This window comes from Carya illinoinensis, chromosome 10 (assembly GCF_018687715.1).
Source record: "Carya illinoinensis cultivar Pawnee chromosome 10, C.illinoinensisPawnee_v1, whole genome shotgun sequence".
NCBI lineage: Eukaryota > Viridiplantae > Streptophyta > Magnoliopsida > Fagales > Juglandaceae > Carya > Carya illinoinensis.
The window spans coordinates 13,917,762-13,938,705 of record NC_056761.1 but is presented as its reverse complement, the minus strand read 5'-3'; the positions used below and the strand labels follow the sequence as shown (position 1 = coordinate 13,938,705).

Sequence of the window (20,944 nt, the reverse complement as noted above, 5' to 3'; positions counted from 1 at the left end):
AATTACAAGACACGCCTTCCTCTGAACAAGGGCCCTTGATCTCTTTGGATATACCAATAAGCACAACTGGGTTTTGCACGCTTGATTTGATAGAGATGCACCCGTAGAAATTGCCAATGGAGGAGCTGGTTTAACATGCTTCTTTGGCGCAGGAAGTAAAGGCTGAAGCTTATAGGGAAGAGGAAGGGTCAGCGGACGTCATTTGTCTATTCAACTGTCCAAGATTTTAAGGTACTCTTCCTCGGAAAAGCGATGAAATAGCTTCAATCTCATCTAAATCCCAACAAATACCATTATCTTTTCCTCTCTCTTCCTCCTCAGTGTCGTCTTTTTAACAACGATTTTTACAATCCCTCAAATCTGTAAATGAATTGTCTGCGATGCTCATGCTTGTCTATTTCAAGAACAAATTAACACCAGAGTCCGGAGGAACTTGAGCGATCTTTTACTAATCTTTAAATGCGCCAAGCAAATTTATCCCTCTATTTCGTCTAAAATTCTCTCTGATGGGATAGGAAACAGGGTAATGGCCCAAGGATTTGCAATCGGTTGTTTGAACTAGACTCAGTAAATTGGAAGATGTGCTAGTGTTACCGAGATGGACTTCAATGTCAAACAGAAATTTCAACAAGTATGTGATCTACTAAAATGTAAACTTTCCGTACTCCTAGGCTGAGCAACTATCGTTTGGCTTTGTAGAGTTAAGATCTTCATTTCCCTCAAATCACAAACAGAGGTGTTTATATGTATATATATATGGGATTGTCCCACATCGATTAGTAGCAATCCTGCTAGTGGCATTATATCGAGAAGGCCTTAACAAATGCTTTTGTAGGATGAGTTCTATCTTGATTAGTAGCGAGAGCCAAACGATGTGCCGATTGGGTGCAAGGTCTCTACTAGCAAGGATCCCCTGAGGTGGATATGGGTCCATGGCAAGGGACCCCTGAGGTGAGGGAAGGGATCGGCTAGCAGTGATCCTGCTAGTGGCTTTATATTGAGAAAAGACACCCTCTCCTTCACAAGCACGTTTGTGGTATGAGTTCTACCTTGATTGTATATATTATGATTCCACACCCTAATACCAAGATCGAGATGGCTAAAGCAACATTTAGCACAGTTTAACAATGACACAAACAAGGATCCAAGCCGAGGAAATGAACCAGGAGTGATTCGTGATTGAACATGGGACGAGTCCAAACTATAGACTGATAGAAAACATCCCTAAATTACAAATTTACAATGTATGCATCCCTAACTCTCCCTTACACGGTATCCTCTTGGGAGCATTCTTCTACTGAAGAATAACAAAATCATAACTTTTGATACCCTCGGTGAGGGTATCCCCCCTTCTTGCTTGCCCATGGTTTCGTTTGTTTTGCTTTCTGTTCTTTATTGGGAATTTTATCGAACTCTTGGGTGGAAATTGCCAACACAAACTAGTCGACGAAATCAATATACACAGTGTCAATCCCAGCCCCTTCAATGTAAATAAATCTTCAATATTTCAGACCTACAGTCAGATACAATCAATAGCAGAATATCATACTGAACATATATTACCATATAAATCAAATAAAAATTTTAGATTCAATATTCATATTTTATGCAGTAGAGAAACAATGTACAAAAACTGCTCCTGTCTATACGTGTTATGATAAAATGTCAGATTTCAAAGTTAAGATATTGAGACTCGTATAGAAAATAATTGAGACTGTTTTCATAACAAAATATGCATGTGTTTCACAAAATATGCATGTTTTTCACAAAATCAACCTCAATCAATTTTAGACAAAATCTTAAATAAGAGCACTGCTTACCTAACTTTTGCAGTATACAAAACCAATCCAATTACACCTTAAACCTGAACAATAGCAGTTTCATAACCTAATCCAGAAAAATATCACTCCATGTTAATGGCTCATATCAGTACAAAATCAACATATCTAACAAAATTCTAAAACCCGACCCATAGCTCAAAAAGAGCCAAAATCACTCCTTTAACCAATTGCAAATAATCCCAGCACTACAAATATCAATCATAAATTTCCCACTACCAGTGGCGGAGCCAGGAATTTACTCTAGGAGGGCCAAACAAAATTAGAACAATATATATAACATATTTTTTGTTATACTTTTATACAATTTTTTTATGATATATAATAATCTAATATGAAGATTTATAATAAAAATAAAATACATTTAATACAACTTATATATTAAAAAAGTATTTGATATGTCAAAAACAATATATCATTGAAATAATATGAAGACATTCATACAAATATATTAAATAAAAAAAAACCTAGTGTCTAAAATTGTAACTTGTGTTCTTTTAAACAAGCAAAATTATCAAGTATTGAATCTAAATCAAAATTATTAGCTATTTCTCCTTCAGTATAGACAACTAAATTATTTGCTAAGCATTCATCTTCAATCTTGTTGCGAAGCCTTGTTTTAACAATCTTCATAGCTGAAAATGCTCATTCACTGGTTGTTGTAGACACTGGAAGAGTCAAAATTAGACGAATCAATCTATCAATAGATAGTATATTTTTTATTTCTCTATCTCTACCAATTTTCGACATAAATCTGCAATGGATCTCAAATCTTGAAACTTTGGATTGTTAAGCGCATCAACTTCAAAATGTTTCAATTGAAATCTTAAATTGATTTCCTCATTCTCAGAAAAATCAAGAGGATAATACTCTTCTGTAAGACAACATATATCACCAATATTAAAGAATTTATACCCATCCTTTGGATCCAAAGCTGATCTAAGGGTTAAAAGCTTTGTCGTTCCTTTACCAAACCTATTGTCAAGCTCTTGCATTTGAAAATCTATAGCAGTATTAAATATTTTAAAATGAAAATAATGTTCTATCATAATGTGATCTCGTTGATGACGACCACGACCTTGTATATAACGAGAGCTCAATTCTAGGATGTCAATATCAAATTTCTTAGAAAAAGAGACAATATTCTCAATCAGATTTTCCCAACCTTCATTTCTCAACTTTTGAATAAGTCATTTTGTAGTAGAAGCCATATTCATGACATTCAAAATATCTTGAGATTTTTGTTGCAAAACTTAACAAAAAACATCAGTAATACCCATGATTTCTTTCATTAAATGTAAATAAATATGAATTAGAATGAGGTAATCATTTTGTAAGCAACATTTGCATTCCCGTGTTGAGAGTAAATTATTATTCTTTTATTATGGTTTCAAGCACCGAGCAAGTAGTTTCAAATATTCGCAGTAGACTGTAAATAGAAGAAAAATGAGAACCCAACGAGAATCACCAGCTTGTTTGATAGTGCCAATTTGGTTAGCTCATTTTCCACTTTCAAGTTCATCAATGGCTATCATATGTGCAATATGTGTTGCTTGAGCAGCTTGCAATTCATCATGACGTTTACATAAAGTGCCCACCACATTGATAATAAAGTTTAGATTTGAAAAAAACTCATGAACATAAATCACCTCTCTAGATGCAACAACTAATGGTAACTGTAATCGGTGAGCAAAATAATGAACATAGTATGCATATGAGCAATCTTTAAGAAATAATGCTTGCAATCCGTTCCATTCACCATGCATATTACTAGTACCATCATATCCTTGCACACAAATATTTTGAATATCAAGACAATGACGAGAAAGAGCTGCAGATATTTCATTCTTTAGAATCAATGCCGATGTATCTTTAACATGTACAAGATCAAAATATCGTTCTTATATAAAACCATCAACATCAACAAATCTCAATATTATAGTCATTTGCTTCCTCTTAGACTCATCTCGTGCCTCATTAACAATAATATAAAATCGAGAATCCCCAACATCTTCATGAATTTTATTTCTTACTTTCTTTGCAAGAACTACTAAAATCTTTTTTTAAATTTGGGGTGAAATATACTTTGAAAATTTAGGAGCATTTTCCAAAACAAGTTTTCCAACCTTATCATTATAGGAAGCCAAGAGCTTAAGTATCTCCAAGAAATTACCTCAATTGTTTGAATCAAGGGTCTCATCATGACCTCTAAAGGCACATCCTTGAAATACAAGCCATCGAACAACATCAATAGATGTTTTTACGTGGAGTCGATTGTTCAGAATTTATTCAGAGCTTTATGCATTCATTACTTTATCAATATGCTGTGATTGTTTTGATAAATCCTCACAAGATTTCATAGCATTATTATGACAAGAACAAGAATCCTCCCCAATATGATTAAAAAAGGCACAATTTTTTCCATTATTAATCTTCTTCCAATTTCTAAATCCCATGACAGTAAATACATCCCATCCAGAACGTTGAGATGCTTTCATTGTAAAAAGATAACAAGGTAAACAATATGCGGCATCCTTTGATGGAGAATACTCTAACCAAGATCCAAATTGTACAAACCATGAAGCTTAAAAGGGACAAGGATGCTTTTCAGAACCAGAAAATGGATATTTTGAGAGACTTATTTGATATGGGCCCATTTTTAAATAAGCTCTTCTTATTTCATCATACATATTGACTAGATACTCCCAAATAGGAGGATGTAATCCCGGATCTTGTTGTAGAGAAGATATATCAATCTTTTTAGAATTAAGTATTGATGATGTAAAATGAATTCTTTCATATTCCAAAATTGAAAATTTAAGATCAAGATTTTCCTCAGGTTCAATCCTTGGAAGTTTAGAAGAATTTTCTGGAAGATCAATTTCTTTTCTTTTAAAGAATGAGTCGATAGTTTTTAATTTAGACATCATTCATGAACTTAAATTTAAAATCAAATTGAAACATATAAAATAAAGTTAGAAACTTAGATAAACTTTATAGATATTCTAATAATAAGGTCTCAAATTAAAATCAAACAATCTAAAATTGAAAATCAAACAATTTATTAATACACATAATGCTATAAAAACAACAACTTAAATCAGTATATACAACCATACACAATTAATATATGTAATATATATATATATATAATATGATTAATACCAATATAAAATTTTTATAAAGAAAAAAGACATATCAGCATACAGATAAAGGAGTAAGGTCTAAGGAAATGGTGCTCCGTGGGATCGTGCAGAGAGAACTGGCAGTCTGACAGGGGCTATCAAATACGTCTACTAATCTACTAAAAAATAAAATGTTAGTTTACTATATAGAAAAAAATTATTAATCTACTAAATAAATAAAAGTATTAATATATTAAATAAATAATTAAATAATATTCTGAAATTTGTTACAGACGTGAGTAACCACTGTCAAGGATTAGAAAAGAAAAAAAATAAATTAGAAAAAAGCATGTCGAGACAAACAAAAGGGGCCAACTTTAGACTTCCATTTTGATTATTTGACTATCTCTTGAGATTCTCATCAATCTAGATTCCGGAAGCTTCAAAAATAAAAAGGCCTAACTTTTTTAGCGTGAAAATGCGATAAAGCGAGACGCCGAGAATGAGAGCGACCGAGAGAGGTTGCGATTCTTGCAAACTTGTGAGAGAGAGAGCCTGAGAGAGATGCGATCATGTGTTGATGTGAGGAGGCGAGAAAATTTTTGGTCCTAGAAACTAGAAATGGTCTGTTGCCAATCGCCGCATCGCACCTCACAGTCGAGCAGCAGATCAGGTAAAATCTTCTGCTTCCTTTCTTCTTCATTTTGATGTTGAAAAATGAAGAAAATAAAATTTGAAGGACGAAATGTATTTTGATGTTGGAAAATTGAGAAAACAAAATGTGAAGGATGAGATATGAAAGTATGGTGTTATGCCGTGTGAAAAGGAAATATAGTCTGCAAAAAGCATTCTGGCATATTGCCATAAGTCGATTGAAATTCTTTAGAAAATGGAAAGAACCTAGAAATGCTCCTAGTCATAGTTATAATTTTTTTTTAAATTTTATTTATAATAAAAATATGTATTTTATTTTATATGAGATGTGTTTTATTTATTTCATTTTTATATTAGATTAAATTTTATGGAGAGGCCAAAATAATATTTAGAGGGGGGCCAACACATGATAAATTAATATTATTTTATTAAATTAAAAAAATTAACCAACACATGATAAATTAATATTATTTTATTAAATTAAAAAATTAACATATATATATATTTTTTCAAATTTCTTTTTGGGGGGGGGGGGGGAGAGGGGGGCATGGCCCCCTACCCCAATGTGGCTCGGCCACTGCCCACTACTAGAGGCATACATGATACACGTCCAAATTCCCTTTCCAATACCACTACACCCAAGGTGCATAACCCCACATAACTTATTCTCCCTCTCTCTCCAAATACGCTTACTCTCACTCAAACCAAAACCGATCTCCAGTACATCAATTGACCCTCGCTCAAACACTACCATCAACCCAACAACAGCACAATAAACTCTGCGAAATTTCAAAACCATCTATTTTATCAACAATTCGGATTAGTCGTTTGGACAAGAAGAATATTGGTAAAAAGAGCATCTCACCGGTACGACAGTGACGATGGGGCCAGGTGGTGGTGCTGCATGCAGCAGGTGGTTTGGTGGCGTAAGGCTATACGGTTGGCCCCGTTGTCCTCTACTGGTCGCGGTGGCTACAAACAACAGAGAGATGAGAGATTAAACAAAGAGAGATAACATACACGGACGGAGATTTAGCCGTCGTGAGGCACTACAAGAGACGAGAGGCGGCGGCTTGCAGCAGATCAACAAAATCGAGGGTAGGCGGCGTGGGAGGGGCTGAGGTACGGTTGCGTGGTGAGCGGTGCAGCAAAGGGAATGAGGGCTCTGCAGTGGCAATTGTGTGTGGTGAAGGTGGTCGCTGCGAGGATTGGGTAAGATAGGGATGTGGATGGAGAGGACTTACCGCGTAGGCTAGCAACCCGGGTCGGGTCTTGTTAAGGTTTTTTTTTTGACATTCACTAGTCCACCTAATACAGCCACTACATTTATTACACATTTAACGTTAGCGACCAAAATATTTATAAGAGTAGAAATAAATATTGTAAAAATTATTTTATATGTCCATTTCTCTCACATTTAAAACTGTTAAATTGGGACAAAATTTTAAAGAGGCTTTCACCAATTCCTAAAGAACATCCTTAGAAGTTACCATGTCAAAGATCACTTCAGCGTTCTCTGAATGCAAAAATTTAGCCAAGATTTGCATGCAATACAGGTCGTATCAAGTTAAACAGATCACAAAAAATAATAAATGTGTAATAAATGTCTAACACTGTAAAAGCAGGTGATAATTGGAGATAATGCAAATATACACGGCCACTATACATGTCCAAATGTGAGAGGACTGTAAGGTTATGAATTGTTCATTAATCAACCCCAATCTGATTTTGTTGGGCAGAGCAATCTTTTCTTTGTTTGGACCCACTCAAGGTGCACCATCAATGTCCATTAGCTATTTATTTCTGTGATGAAAGACAAACAGATAATACAAAACAAATGGAAAACAATTCAGTACTTGAGGCACATTAAAGAAGATGCACAGGTAATTAATTGGCCACGACCTTAGGCCAATCACTATCAATATTAGGAAGAGCTTTAATAAAACGGACTTTTTAACAAGTTGATGAGTACCATCAGCTCTCTTTTTCTTCACCAGCCTGCACTATATAATATGATCACTATGTTCAATTAAAAATTTCACCATTCTAAGACCCCATTTCCAATTAGAATCAAGCTGAAAGAAACAGTTGTGAACATTTTAATTAAGCAGCTAATCCAACATTAATTAGCAAAATTTGTCAAAAAGCTGGGTTTTCAGATGTTGAGCTTAACATGGCATAACCCGTAAGCAATACCTAAAGTTAGTGTTTTTCTCTATTCCAGTGGGTCCTGCTATTCAGCTACCTCTGATATGGATTGTAACTTTTGATCTGTGTGGGGGTACTAGGGGGCCAATGACATGCGATTTAATTTAAAATCTGACCTACACTATTCATTATTAAGTTGCTTCTAAATTGCTGACTAGTTTGGTAGACTAGAACTTACTGTTTTCTTGACAGCTTTTGTGTAGAATTCAAAGGAATGTCTCATTCTCTATGTTGAAAAGGGTTTGGTCTTTTGTGCAGAGGTATCTGAAGGAAAAATACTAGTTCTAGGAAGTTTCAAACAGTATAAGGAGATTATAGGGAAGGCGTTGATGGGGGAGCCTAGAAGCCATTCTGGGTCAACCCAACCCGGAAGAAGAGGGCCCAGCAACTAGGCTTCACCATCAATGCAAGAAAGACAAACAATAGCAAGAAGAAGAACGGCGACAATGGAGACAAGCCAAAGAGAAACAAAAAGTAAGAGAGAGTAACCTGGACTAGGGGAGCAACAACGGAAGTGAATCGTGATGGCGACCCAACTTACACGAGCAGAGGAAATTATCGATTTACAAGGGTTCGATGGGCTGGCATCTAACTAAATATGATATCTAATTGTTGACCCAATGAACCCATCTTTGATGGGTTGGGCAAGTTGAATAATTTGGATGGATCAGGACCAAGCCATTTATGCACAGGCCTAGTACGTGGGCAGGTTTAGAAATTAAAACAGAAGTATATGTATGAGTAATTGGATTGGTGAGATTTTTAACTATATATCACATTAAATTATATTAATTTATTGATTTATTTTGATGAAATCTATTTATCACCAAAACATTTATCTTAATAAAAATACCTTGACAACTACTTCTGTATCAGGCCTGCCAAACCTGATGCATCAGACAATGGCGTTGGGGGGGTAATGTTGGCCCAAAATGAGTTTTTCCTTGAAATGAGTCTCAAAGTTGTTGGGCTACGGGTATGAAATAATATATGGGCCAGGGAAAACTAACTTAGCAACCGAGAAACCATTCCAATACGGACATGCTTGCTGCCAATGATGAAGAAGAAACAACCCAACAACCTATCTAACACTCTCAATTTCATATATGGGCCGATCTAACGAAGGCCCACCAAGAAGACCATTTTTATTTGGAGCTCCTGAAAAAGAAAATCATAATTATTAAAAAGAGGATGATTGCCTTTTCTTTCTCTTTTTTATAATGGCAAAGTCATAATATCGTCTCAATTCTTTTTCTTTCTTTATAGATGGGCTACCATTGTCTACTGGAAGAATTCAATTTTATTCGTGATTGATAGAATTGAGCCAAGCCAGTAGCTGAAGTTTTTGTGACAACTGTCGTAAAGCTTTGTGAGATTCTGGAGACCCAGTTTTTCCAAAGAAAGAAAAAGATTCGTGATTGAAGAGGGGACAAAGTTGAGATTTTAAAATTGAAAAGTATTTGTGTTTGTGGTGTTGAGATAGAAAGATCTTGCAATCCAAATGGGAGTTATCTGCATTTTGTAACAGCTCAAACTTTTAAAATAATAGTTACAAAAAGGAATGTTCTGCTTTCTGTGAAGAGGATACATGGCGCTAGAATATACATTATATGGGAATTTAACATATAACGAGATTATATACTTCTGGTATCGTTGCATTGGAATTTGTTGCCTGGAAGAACGATATAAATTATCAACCCAATGATCATTTTGTTTGCCTTCTCAATTGGGTAAGTTAGAAGATCTCTTCTCCTTGTTCTAATGGTTGAAACTAATAGCGTAAGAGTTTCAGTCTACACATTAATTCCAACTCCATTGAAATAAAATAACACTGACTTAGTTCTGATTAAGTTATTCAAAGTGCTAGGCATTCCTTATGTACTTCTATTCTTTTTGGTTAGAAAGGAGCCCTTGGTAATGACACAATATGAAATGGATGAACTCAGTTTCCATTGAAATCAAATAGCATAGTTTGTGTCTTTCTTCCATTTTCTTCTCTATTTCTATATAGCACACCAAATCTAATCCATCACCGGCTTTTCAATCTACCATGGCAGCAGTTGTAAGCATTCTTGAAGGCTGAATTGTTGGTCATGACTTGATTATGGATCCATGTATTTATGGTGATTATGGATCCATGTATTTATGGAGACAAATTGAGCTAATTTAAGGGTTCAAGAGACAATTTGATAAGATCCCGGGACAGAGCTCAAGTGACACTCAGAGTGAGGTTACTAGAAAAATTTATAAACAAAATCATAAAAAATAGCAATAAAATCTCAAAGAAAATAATGAAAGTATTTGTAATTCCTAATAAAGTTTAGGACACCAACAAAAAATAACCCACTATACTCCAATAATAAAGTATAACCGTACCACACATGCATATAGCCTGATGAGGAACCCTTCACACAACATATTATTATCAAAATAAATGGTTAGATTATCCTCAAAATTGATAACATGAGATGAGTCAAACTTGAGAAATATGGCTTTTTGAAAATACTAAACAAAGATCTCAAGTTTACAATAAGTGCTTGGTTGAGTTCCAAATGTAAACTCTGAGGTGCTGTTTGAAATTACTGAATCAACATCTCACAAACTTATATGATTTGATGGGATACGTCAAATTGTAAATGTATTTTAATTATAAATTAGATCAAACATATCACATTAAATTCCGTTTAGTTTGTCAATTTATTTTTACAATTTTTTTTGTACCTCTTTTTTTTTTTTTTGAACTTGTAGCACTTATTTCTTATTTTTTCTAGTTATTAACATTGGATAATTTGTTTTTTCGACTTTTTATTTTTCTAATTTTGAAAATCAATGACGACGGAATATTTCTAAATGGCTCAGCCTCTAAGCAACTAAAATGGTCATTGCAAAAATGTGAGAATAATCAAGAATTAAAGATCTACATCATGATCATGACATTTTTTTATGATTATTTTTATTTGTGCTTGTGGTTGTGGTATTCATGGTAAGTAAAAGCTACTTTGATCCCTATGAATATCTCTAGGAAAATTGATAGAATCCTTATGAAATTTTGGTGGGGCTTTGATCATCACAAAAAAACACAATTACACTCCAAAGTCCTAGAGCTTTATTTGTTAGCCAAAATCAATGGGCGTTAAACCCCATCTTGTCCTTGGCCTTCAAAGATATTTACATGGATCTATACCATGTGTGGTAATTATCCCCCGTTAGGACTTGAGAGTAACTAAGACAGAACTAGTCAAATCTCCATTCTGTAAATGATAGGGATTTACTGATTGATCATCACTATGCATTTTAACAGAGCTTGCATCGCAATGAAAAAGAGATGGAAGAAAGATGAGGATGTAAAACTATTCGACAGATGAGAAGAAATTTATTCCATGTTCAATATGAATGGAGTTGCAACTTTTTCAAACTCTGTTTTGTTTGTTGGCCTTACCTGATTTCTCGTTCTCTTTACTCTTTAGCAACTTTTTTTGTGACAATTTGACCTGAATATGTTGATAACGTTGAATCCTACTATCCCAGTCGTAAACTTGTGACAAAATCGATGGACTTCTAGTCTCCATGTGATTCTGTGCGTAGTTAATTATGCTGCTTCTTTTGTTCTTGACTACTAAACTGATTGATATTTGGATAATATGCTTTCTAGTTTCCATATCAGTGGAACTATGTCAATTTAATTTCAATTGACTCTTGTATTTGTTGCCATAGAAAAAGATCTCATTGGCCTGATTATGGCAAAAGAACCTGAAAACTAGCTAGAGACTTGCTGGAAAAGGCCATGAATTTGGAATCAGGTTTAAAGATCCTGGCTACAAACTTGTATCCGCCATGTCCAGAGCCAGAAGTAGCAATGGGCATGCCTTCTCATTCTGATCATGGCCTCTTGACCCCTCCTCATACATAATGGGATCTCTGGTCATCAGGTGCAACATAAAGGAGAGTGGGTCAATGTAAATTCCGTTCCCAAATATTGCACTATAGATATACACACACATTCGATTTTATTTCATTGATATAATCTCTTTAAATCTGCAGTCCATTAATATGGTCCCATCTAATTAATAGAGCATACCCATTACATTAAGTGATTCGACCGCCAAATCATGATGGCCAACACATTATGCTAAAGGCCCGCTGAAGAATTGTCCAACACATTTAATTCTTTTGAGAAATAGAGAAAAGGCAACTAACCTGCATAAATAACATCATTGACATTCGCATAAGTATTTTAATTTTTTTTTCCAGTGAATAAAAGAAAGCTTAGGTTGAGATTCTCCACCATTTGATCAAATTCTTGTATAGTAGACATAAATCTAGCAGAGTAATGGCTTCCTTTGACTGCTTTTCTGCATGATATAATAATGATGACTTTGAAGTTTTTTTTTTTTTTTTTTAATCAATGATTTTGAAGATACTGGGGTACAAAATGGCAAGAATTCATGCTGCTGTGTACTTATTTTCAAGTAACTGCATGTACAGAAAAATATAATATTTCATATATACATAGAAACAGAAATGCTAAAGCCACAAACTGGGATCCCGAGAGTGGTTTTTGTTTTTTTAATTAGTGATTAAGGAAGTATTTTTATAATGTTGTAAATTTTTTTAAATATTTAAAAATATTTAAAAAATGCATGAAAAAAAAGAAAAAAATAAAAATATGCACTGTTAGGATCCCAGTCGGGGATCCCCATGTGTGGCTGGCTATAGAGCCACTCATAGTTGAAAACACCCTCACCTTTACTTAATTTGTACCAAGCATGTCTACAGAAACAATGATTTTGCTAGCATCCATTGATTTGAATATGATTTCAAAGCCCGTTGGATGCTAATGATATTAACTCCAATCATCGCCTGCAACATATGTAAACTTCTACCTTCTATTAGCTAGTAAGTCCCATGACAAACTAATTACCATAAAAAAAGTCTCATTTTAGGATAACCCAATTTACTGTAAATATTACCAAATGGAAAGCAATAAACATGAAATCGAGAGCTGTAAACTAACCTTATTCTCTCACATGATTAGTGTCCACTAATATCTTTGAGAAACCTCAATTTGATCTTGTTGAGTGTAGCTACAACATTTTCTATACCAATCCTTTGTTTAGGCAAGTCGGTACAACAACGCAAAGCCAATCCCATGGTGGATAGCAAACACTCCTCCATTGCAACATAATCATTTTCGTTTCTTAACAAATTGGCGTCAACAACTTCAAGTACAGAAAGGGCTAACGATTCTTGTACCAAACTCAATTTTCCGGTAAACATATCATCTATGGGCTTCTTTTTTTGTAAAAGTTTCCATCAATAAAATGCCATAACTATACACATCTCCCCTTGTAGAAACAAGTCCTTCAGATCCATACTCTATACATATATTACAACTTATCATGAGAAAATATAAATATATGGTACTTAAATGAAAAGGGTCAATACATTACCAAAAGATAACAATATTATGTGTTTATATGAGAATACTAGAATGGTAAACATGGAACTTAACCTCACCTGGTGCCATATATCCAATTGTAGCAAGAGTCATTGTTTGTGTTAGAGAAACTCCATCACCAAGGAGTTTGGCGATGCCAAAATCAGCGACATGTCGAACCATATCTTCATCTAATAAGACATTGGTAGGCTTCAGATCACAATGAACAATAGGCATTGCGTAACCAAGATGAAGGTATTCTACTTCTGTTCCACATCAATCATTATATTTAGCCTTTGTAACATATTCAAGCAACGGTTTTTAGAGCACAACCACATATCTAGGTTCCCATTAGGCATGTATTCTAATACCAAGGCTTTGAAGTCCATGTTACAACAAGTGGTAATGATCTTGACAAGATTCTAGTGACGAATATTGCATAATACCTCACATGTTATGTGAAAGCTTTTGAATCCCCCTCCACTTGCAAATTTAAAACTTTTATAGCGACAGTTGTACCTTCTAAGAGTGTTCCTTTGTAAACAAACCCAAAACTTCATTCTCCAATTAAGTTGTTTGCACTGAACCCTTTTATTGCTCGAGTAAGTTCTTGATGTGAAATTCTCATCCATGTTGCTAAAGGCATTGAATTTGTGTCATGTGACAATTTAGCGTTCCTCTTATGGCGTCTTATTGAGAAAAATACAAGACACACTTGATTGAGTGGAAATAATATGAAAATTGAACATGAAAACTAAGGTTTTTTGGTCTTAAAAAGTCACATATGCACATTCATATCCTACATTGCAGAAGAAGCATCACAGGGTCAAAATGGGAAGAAATGAATGTGAAATATTCACTCTGCCACTTAACTCTCACCCGACACTTAGAAAAAATGGGAAAACAGAACCCTCTCGAGTGCCCTAACCCTTGTTACTCTACATTGCAGACTCCACACCTTAGAGAACCACATGGAATTGGAGGGAGTAACAACCTGGAGAGAGAGTGCAACAGAATCATTGGATAGGATGAGGGAGGAGAGGCTAAAAGGAGAGCAGTGGGGCGCGAGAAGGGGATGGTGGATTTTTCTGGTAGAGCTCAAAAAAATCACTCAGAGAGGATTTTGCTCTCAATCTGGATTTTCTTTGTTTCTTTTCATTTTCTGGTGTGATTAATCATCTCTTTTTCGATTTTAACAATTTATTTTCATATTTGATGAAAGAGTAATTTTCAAGTAACCTAAGTCAAGGGAACCCTTTGCACAATGGGTTTCACTTGGTTTTGGTTCTTTCTTTTGGTTTTAATTTGTACTCAACCTTGGACTCCCATTATACTCAAGTTGAACACATTCTGCACTAGGAAGGCAATTTAAAAGAAGAGCCAACACTCCAAGTACCATTAACCCCACTGCAATTGAAACATATTTCAGTATCCGCATTCCTATGGCCTTTTTTCCTTTACATGGGGGGACTTGCATTTGAGCCTCACTACAAAGTCCATTGTTTGAGATGAATGATGTAGCTGGGAAGTGTACAAACTGTCCTCTAGAAGGAATTTCTCCTTGTAGCTTATTAAATGACAAATTTAGATGTTTCAAGAATGAGAGTTTTTCTAAGAACTTGGGAATCTCTCCATACAAGTTATTGTAGGAAAGATCTAAAAGCTCTAAGCTTACCAATTCACTAACAGTTGTATGAATTGAGCCATCTAGTTGATTAATTGCCAAAGAGGATTGGCAATACTTTTTAGCCCACCAATTGTAACTGGGATATGACCTGTTATTTGGTTTTTTGACAAATCTAATATTCTCAAGACAATCATATTCCCAATATCTAAAGATAGAGGGCCATTAAGAGAAGTTGATGATAAATCAACCAACAAGAGATCTGTAAGCCTCCACAAGCTCAAAGGAATTGAAGAAGTTAATTGGTTGAAACCCAAGTCAAGATTTCTTAATGAAGTCATGTTATCTATGCATGCAAGAATGTGTCCATAAAGCTCATTACCACTTAACCTTAGTGTATTCAAGCTTCCTAAATGGTAGAGCGTATATGGGATTGAACCTTTTAGTCTATTACCATAAAGAAACAAACCTTGGAGCTTGTGCAATCTTCCAATTGTTGTTGGAACAGGTCCTCCTAGTTCATTGTGGAATAGGCTCAAATCAATCAAGCTACCTAAATTGCCAATCTCTTCTGGAATGTTGCCCTTAATATTGCAGTCATATAATTGAAATCTTTGAAGAGAGGTTGAGATGTTCCCAACGGAATTGGGAAGGATGTCATTCAACTAATTTTTGGACAAAGTTAATAATATGAGATATTTGCAGCTTGACAAAGAAGAGAAAATGCTCCTAAGTTCTGGAGACTGAAATGTAAACTTATTTGATGCGAGGCTCAGCTTTTGGATAAGCCTTAAATTACCGATCGTTGTTGGAATTGAGCCAGAGAATGAGTTATGACTCAAATCTAGAATAAAGAGCTGTGACGCATTAACAATAGAGTTGGGAATCGTTCCGCTCAGTTCATTCCCACCAAGAGTAAAGACCTGAAGATTTGGAAGAAAATGGCCCATATTTGATGGAAGGTGACCTGAGAGATTATTTAATTCCATCCAAATATTTTGTAAAGTTGAGATATTGAAGATCTCATACGGAATCAGTCCAGCAAAATAGTTTGAGTTAATAGCAAATAGCTCTAATTTTTGTAGATTTCCAATTTGACTCGGTATTGCACCTGCACAAATATGTGAATAATAATTCTTATATATGTTTATTTAAAAAGTGCATATAGTGAATCATAGAAGTTAGTTGCACATCATTCCTGTTAAAAAAAAAAAAAAAAAAAAAAAAAAAAAAAAAAAAAAAAAAAAAAAACCTAAGATGTCAACAAATATAGCGTTGACCATAAACAGCCCAAGACATATAAGAACAAAGATTTAAAATATTGTTAAAGTGGCACTTTAATTTAATTATCGATTGAGTTGGGGTTAATTAACTGAGTGAACAAGAACCAATGGAATTGGTTAATATCGATTGAATAGATTGCCAGATTTAGGAATTGGTCAAAATCGGTGGAGAACCGGTCGGTTAGCAATTCAAATTGGGGGAAACCAACTGGTTCGAATCCAGCTTGAACCAAACTAGTGAACCGACCGATATATATATATATATATATATATATATATATATATATATATATTATTCTTATATAAAACAACCATGTTTAACTTAAGTAGGTCAAATGGCTTCGTTTTATCACCATGAAATTAGAAAAAAATAAATAAACCAAAAAGCATCATTTTGGGACCCAAACGCCCTACCTCCGGACCCTCCCACTCCCCTTCTTCCTCACTTATCCGTTTTCCTCTCAACCCTTACTTAGTCCATTGATGTCTCTCTCTCTCATCTCTTAGAACTATCCTCGATCTCGCCTCTCCCTCAGTCAGCCTTTGTTTGATCTGGCTGCATATCTCTCCTCTCTTGCATCTATCCATCCCATCTCTTTCTCTCTCTCACTCATCTGTCCATCCTGAATCGGCTCCAAACTATCGAATGGACCATAACCGGTCCGGTCAGATCTCTTGTGATAACTCGTATGTATGTGTATTTTAATTAAATAATTATTTTATTTATTAAGATTATGAGATTTCTTGTTTTAAATTTTAGATGATTTACGTTGTATTATTTTGCAACTTCTGTGAAATTTAATTTAATGTGTTGTTATTAAATATTGGTCATCATTTAAATTCCTCTTTATTTTGAATTATTTTATTATTTTATTGTTAGATTTTATTATTTTATTTTATTTAGTGGCTGCATTTAAATTATTTTATTTAGCTTGCCATCTTGAAATTCTTTTCGTTGGATCAGTTTTGAGCCCCGAGTTAACAAAGATGGACCTCATTTCTTTCCATTCCTTTTTCTTTTTCCTCTTTTTTCCTTTCCCTTTTCTCTTTTTCTTCTTTCTTTTTTTTTACTCCCCTGTTTCCCGTCCTGCGTGTGACCCCCCTTCCCTTTTCTTCCTTGTGCGCCCTTTCAACCAACCCAGCCCCGTCGTGCACCACCCGGTGGCGTCACCGCCCACCTCAACCGCTTCCCCTCACACCGGAGACCCACCCCACCAATCTTAGCCCCCACGCCGCCCTCTACCTCCCTCGTGCATGGCCAACCTGAATGGGTTTCCTCAATTCATTTCCTTCACACGGCCTTAGAGTCACCACCTGCAGCCACCATGGCCTCGCCTGAGCACCATCAACCTCCCCCAAGCTTCCCAACGCCTCCCCCTTTCCCAGTCGTGCCCCACGAACCTCTCTTCTTTCCCTCTCTTTCACACACAGGTTGCAAACCCCAACGCCACTGTGCGCCACCACCAAAGGCCTTCCCCTTCCACTGGTGACCTTCCCTATTCAATCTCATGCCCCACCATGACCCCTACACATCACACTCTCTCTCACTCTCTCACGGCCTCTCTCCACTTTTCTTGGGCCGATCTCCACCATGTGCCGCCACCCATAGCCACCAACCACCACCATCAACTCCACCGACCTCCATAAACCCGTTCATGACCATCCAAGCCTCCCGTAGCTCCCTTTTGATTTTCTCAAATTGTCATTGACGACCAACACCTGTAAAATCACTGTCTATCGCTGCTCTACCACTTTTGGCATATGACCTTTGATCTTTTAGAATTTCCTTCAACATTGTAAGTAATTTTCTAAAGAACTTTTGAGAGTTATATATATTTTTAGACTAAAAAATTTTATGCAATCTGGTTAGATATGTTGAGCCTTGTGTCCAAGGAGTATGGAGGTTGGGTTGGATAGGAGGATGTGTTGGTTTGATGAATTGAATTGTGCTAGGTGTTTTTATGTCACGTTTGGTATCATGATATTCATTGCATAATTTCATGCATGTTCATGTGTTGTAAATGAAAAACTATATTTTCATGTAAGAAAGGATTTTTGGATGCTTGCATTTCACCACCCCAAGCCGAGATAGAACATTATCTTGGTGGAGCTCCTCTGGTCATTCGGGAGCAAATAAAACTGAGTGACGTTCCCTAGGTTGTCTCTGGGCAACAACAGGATCAGACGAGATGATAACACTCTCATGCCGACTCTATGGCCCCTTTGCTGGCAAGGGTTAGAGAATGTTTTGCCATAAACGCGCTGGGCGCGGAACTGAGCATCGCTCGTTACAAAGTCACACGCACGGTCGTTACTCGTGGTGTGACAAAGAGAGTCTGGGTGTACAGATGATCTCTAGAGGAGATCATGGTACATACGAAAAAATTGGATAGTGGGTCATTTTCTAAAAAATGGCGAATTTTAATAATTGGATATGTGAAACATTTTCTGGAAAAATGGCAGGTGTTTATTTTTAATGAAATGGTTTTAGACCAAATGCGAATTTTGGCGTGCATTGGAAAAATAATTATTTTGGGGGAACTATGATTTTGGGTATCATGCATATTTCATCATATGCACTCATACATGTTGATTGAATTAATGTATTTTTATCTCATAGGTTATTTGGTTAGTTACTTACTGAGATTCATAATCTCGTGTGGTATTCTTACCCTGCGGTTCCGTTTTATGGAATCGTAGATTTTGATGCAGATGATGATGTAGAGCCTGAGGCTCCGGCTCGACCAGAGGAGTGACCTGGGGTCACTTTCTCGTGTATGGGGATTTGTTTTCCTCTTTTGCGTTGTACCTTTGGTTTGTAATATATTTTTATCAGATTACTGTATAATCTTTTGAAGGCATTTTATTTTGGGAGACTTGTCTTTAAAATTTGGGTACTTAGTTGACTGAATTTAATTTATCTACTGTGACTTTTATTTTACACTTGTTGCATGTGCACACAATTAACATTTGTCATTGGGGTGCGTGATCCTTGTTGTCATCATTCTAGCATCACGATTCCTACCTTTCCGTACATGAGAGTCGAGGGCACCACATCTCTCTCCCATAGTCACTCAGTTTCAAGCAAATAAAAATTCAGTCGGTTTTGTTTCAATTTTGGACTGAAACCTACTAGTTCAGTTAATTTTCAGCCCTACTTTGGACTCATGATACCATGTTAGTTAGATATGGTATCCATAATATATATGCGTAGGGAATTACATGTTCTTAAATTGATTTACTATTGATATTTGGATGTAAAATACTTTTCCATAAAAAATAGTCTTTTTGGATTCTTCATCTAATTTTGATCTTTTAAATTAATTCCCACAGGGATTTTATTATATTGTGGGGATTAACAATAGCAAACTTGCGAATCTATACTAATATTTAATATTGATTTTTAAGATTGACTTTACCTATTAGCCCTATAGGAGCAGAAGATAGATTAATTTGAGAACATTCAAAAGATGGAAAGTTTTCGGTAATAAGTGCTTATTATATGGAACAGCAACCTAGGAAGCAAGGGGTTGGAGAGAGCTCAGAGTATGATAAGAATTTATATTTAAGTAGATTTGGAAGTTGGGAGTTCTAGGGGCTGTTAAACATTTCTTGTGGAAAGTAGCTAACAACATCTTGCCTACTATGATAAATCTAAGGCAAAGGAGGGTGGTGGAAGATGCAAAATGTCCTATTTATTTGACAAATATGGAATCATAGATGCATGCTATTTGGTGGTGCCATGCGGCTACTAATGTTTAGGCTGAGATGGGTAGCCCTGTACAGAAATGGAGAGTGGGAGTAACAAATTTTTTTCAGCTTTGGGAGGAAGTGTATAGTAAGCCCCCTATTGATAACATTGAAAAAATGGCTATGATCATGAGAAATATCTGGTATAGAAGGAACAAATTCATGTTTGATAAAAAATTCTTAACTCCTACTAGTGTTGTGCAGCTTTCATTAGTAGGATATGAAGATTTCAAGCTGGCTCAAGAGATGTTAAGGGGTGAGATAAACAAAGTTGCTGTCAATCCAACTATGTGTGGAGGAAAAGGGTGGAGGAAACCAGGGCATTCGAAGCTAAAAGTTAATTTTGATGCTGCTATTAATGTGTCCTCCCAGAGATTGGGAATTGGTTTGGTAATCAGAGATTGTGAGCATGAAGTTTTTGCTGCAAAATGTGCTATTAAGGTGTTAAGTAGCTATGCTTTTGTTGCAGAATGTTTTGCTTTTTAGGAAGCCATGGTTCTATGTGAAGATCTAGGGTTAGGGGATGTTCAGTTTGAAAGGGATGCGAAGGGAGTTATTGATGCAGTGAGGAAGGGGGAAATGGATGACTCCAAAGCTGGTCACCAGGTGGAGGCTTTGCAGCAGAAGCTGAGTTCCTATTCCAGGTGGAAAGTGAGTTTTACTCATAGAGAGGACAATGAGGATGCTCACCAATTAGCTAAGATGGCATTAAACTATGAGAAAGACATATATTGGATTAAGGAGGGTCTTGAGTCAATTGTGAATCAGTTAATTATAGATCAAATGTATGTTGTATCTGATACAAGTTGATCAATATGAATACGACAAGGTGTTTTCGGATAAAAAAAAATGAAAGAAATAATCAAAAGAGTTGGATTGCAACTTATGGATCATTATCCAAATTGACTTTTTTATTTTAAATTTTATTATAACTCTCTGCTTCTAATTGATTACCTAACATTTGATTTTCATTTTCTGATCATGGTGCAGAAAAAAACAAAAAAACATTACACTGTCATCTACTA

The 20,944-nt window shown here is 35.5% G+C and overlaps 1 protein-coding gene and 2 long non-coding RNA genes across 3 annotated transcripts; 1 reads left to right on the top strand and 2 right to left on the bottom strand.

The window, feature by feature from the left end:
- Positions 1–1,209: 1,209 nt before the first annotated feature.
- On the bottom strand, positions 1,210–2,170 carry LOC122278946. Its single transcript, XR_006229396.1, has 2 exons — positions 1,821–2,170; positions 1,210–1,513 (listed from the first exon to the last, which is right to left on the bottom strand). It is a non-coding gene; the product is annotated as an uncharacterized LOC122278946 (long non-coding RNA).
- Positions 2,171–4,862: 2,692 nt separating this feature from the next.
- On the bottom strand, positions 4,863–6,622 carry LOC122278327. Its single transcript, XR_006229329.1, has 2 exons — positions 6,483–6,622; positions 4,863–5,139 (listed from the first exon to the last, which is right to left on the bottom strand). It is a non-coding gene; the product is annotated as an uncharacterized LOC122278327 (long non-coding RNA).
- A 13,414-nt stretch (positions 6,623–20,036) lies between these two features.
- Positions 20,037–20,729, top strand: LOC122278450. Its single transcript, XM_043088638.1, has 2 exons — positions 20,037–20,360; positions 20,406–20,729. The coding sequence occupies exons 1-2, from the start codon at positions 20,037–20,039 to the stop codon at positions 20,727–20,729; spliced, it is 648 nt and encodes a 215-aa protein (XP_042944572.1).
- The last annotated feature ends 215 nt before the right edge of the window (positions 20,730–20,944 follow it).

Excerpts from the sequence above, each read along its gene's own strand:
- LOC122278450 (XM_043088638.1), top strand. The coding sequence starts at position 20,037 with ATGGCTATGATCATGAGAAATATCTGGTATAGAAGGAACAAATTCATG. Across the intron at positions 20,361-20,405 it reads CTGCAAAATGTGCTATTAAG|GAAGCCATGGTTCTATGTGA; the intron begins GTGTTAAGTAGC and ends TTTGCTTTTTAG.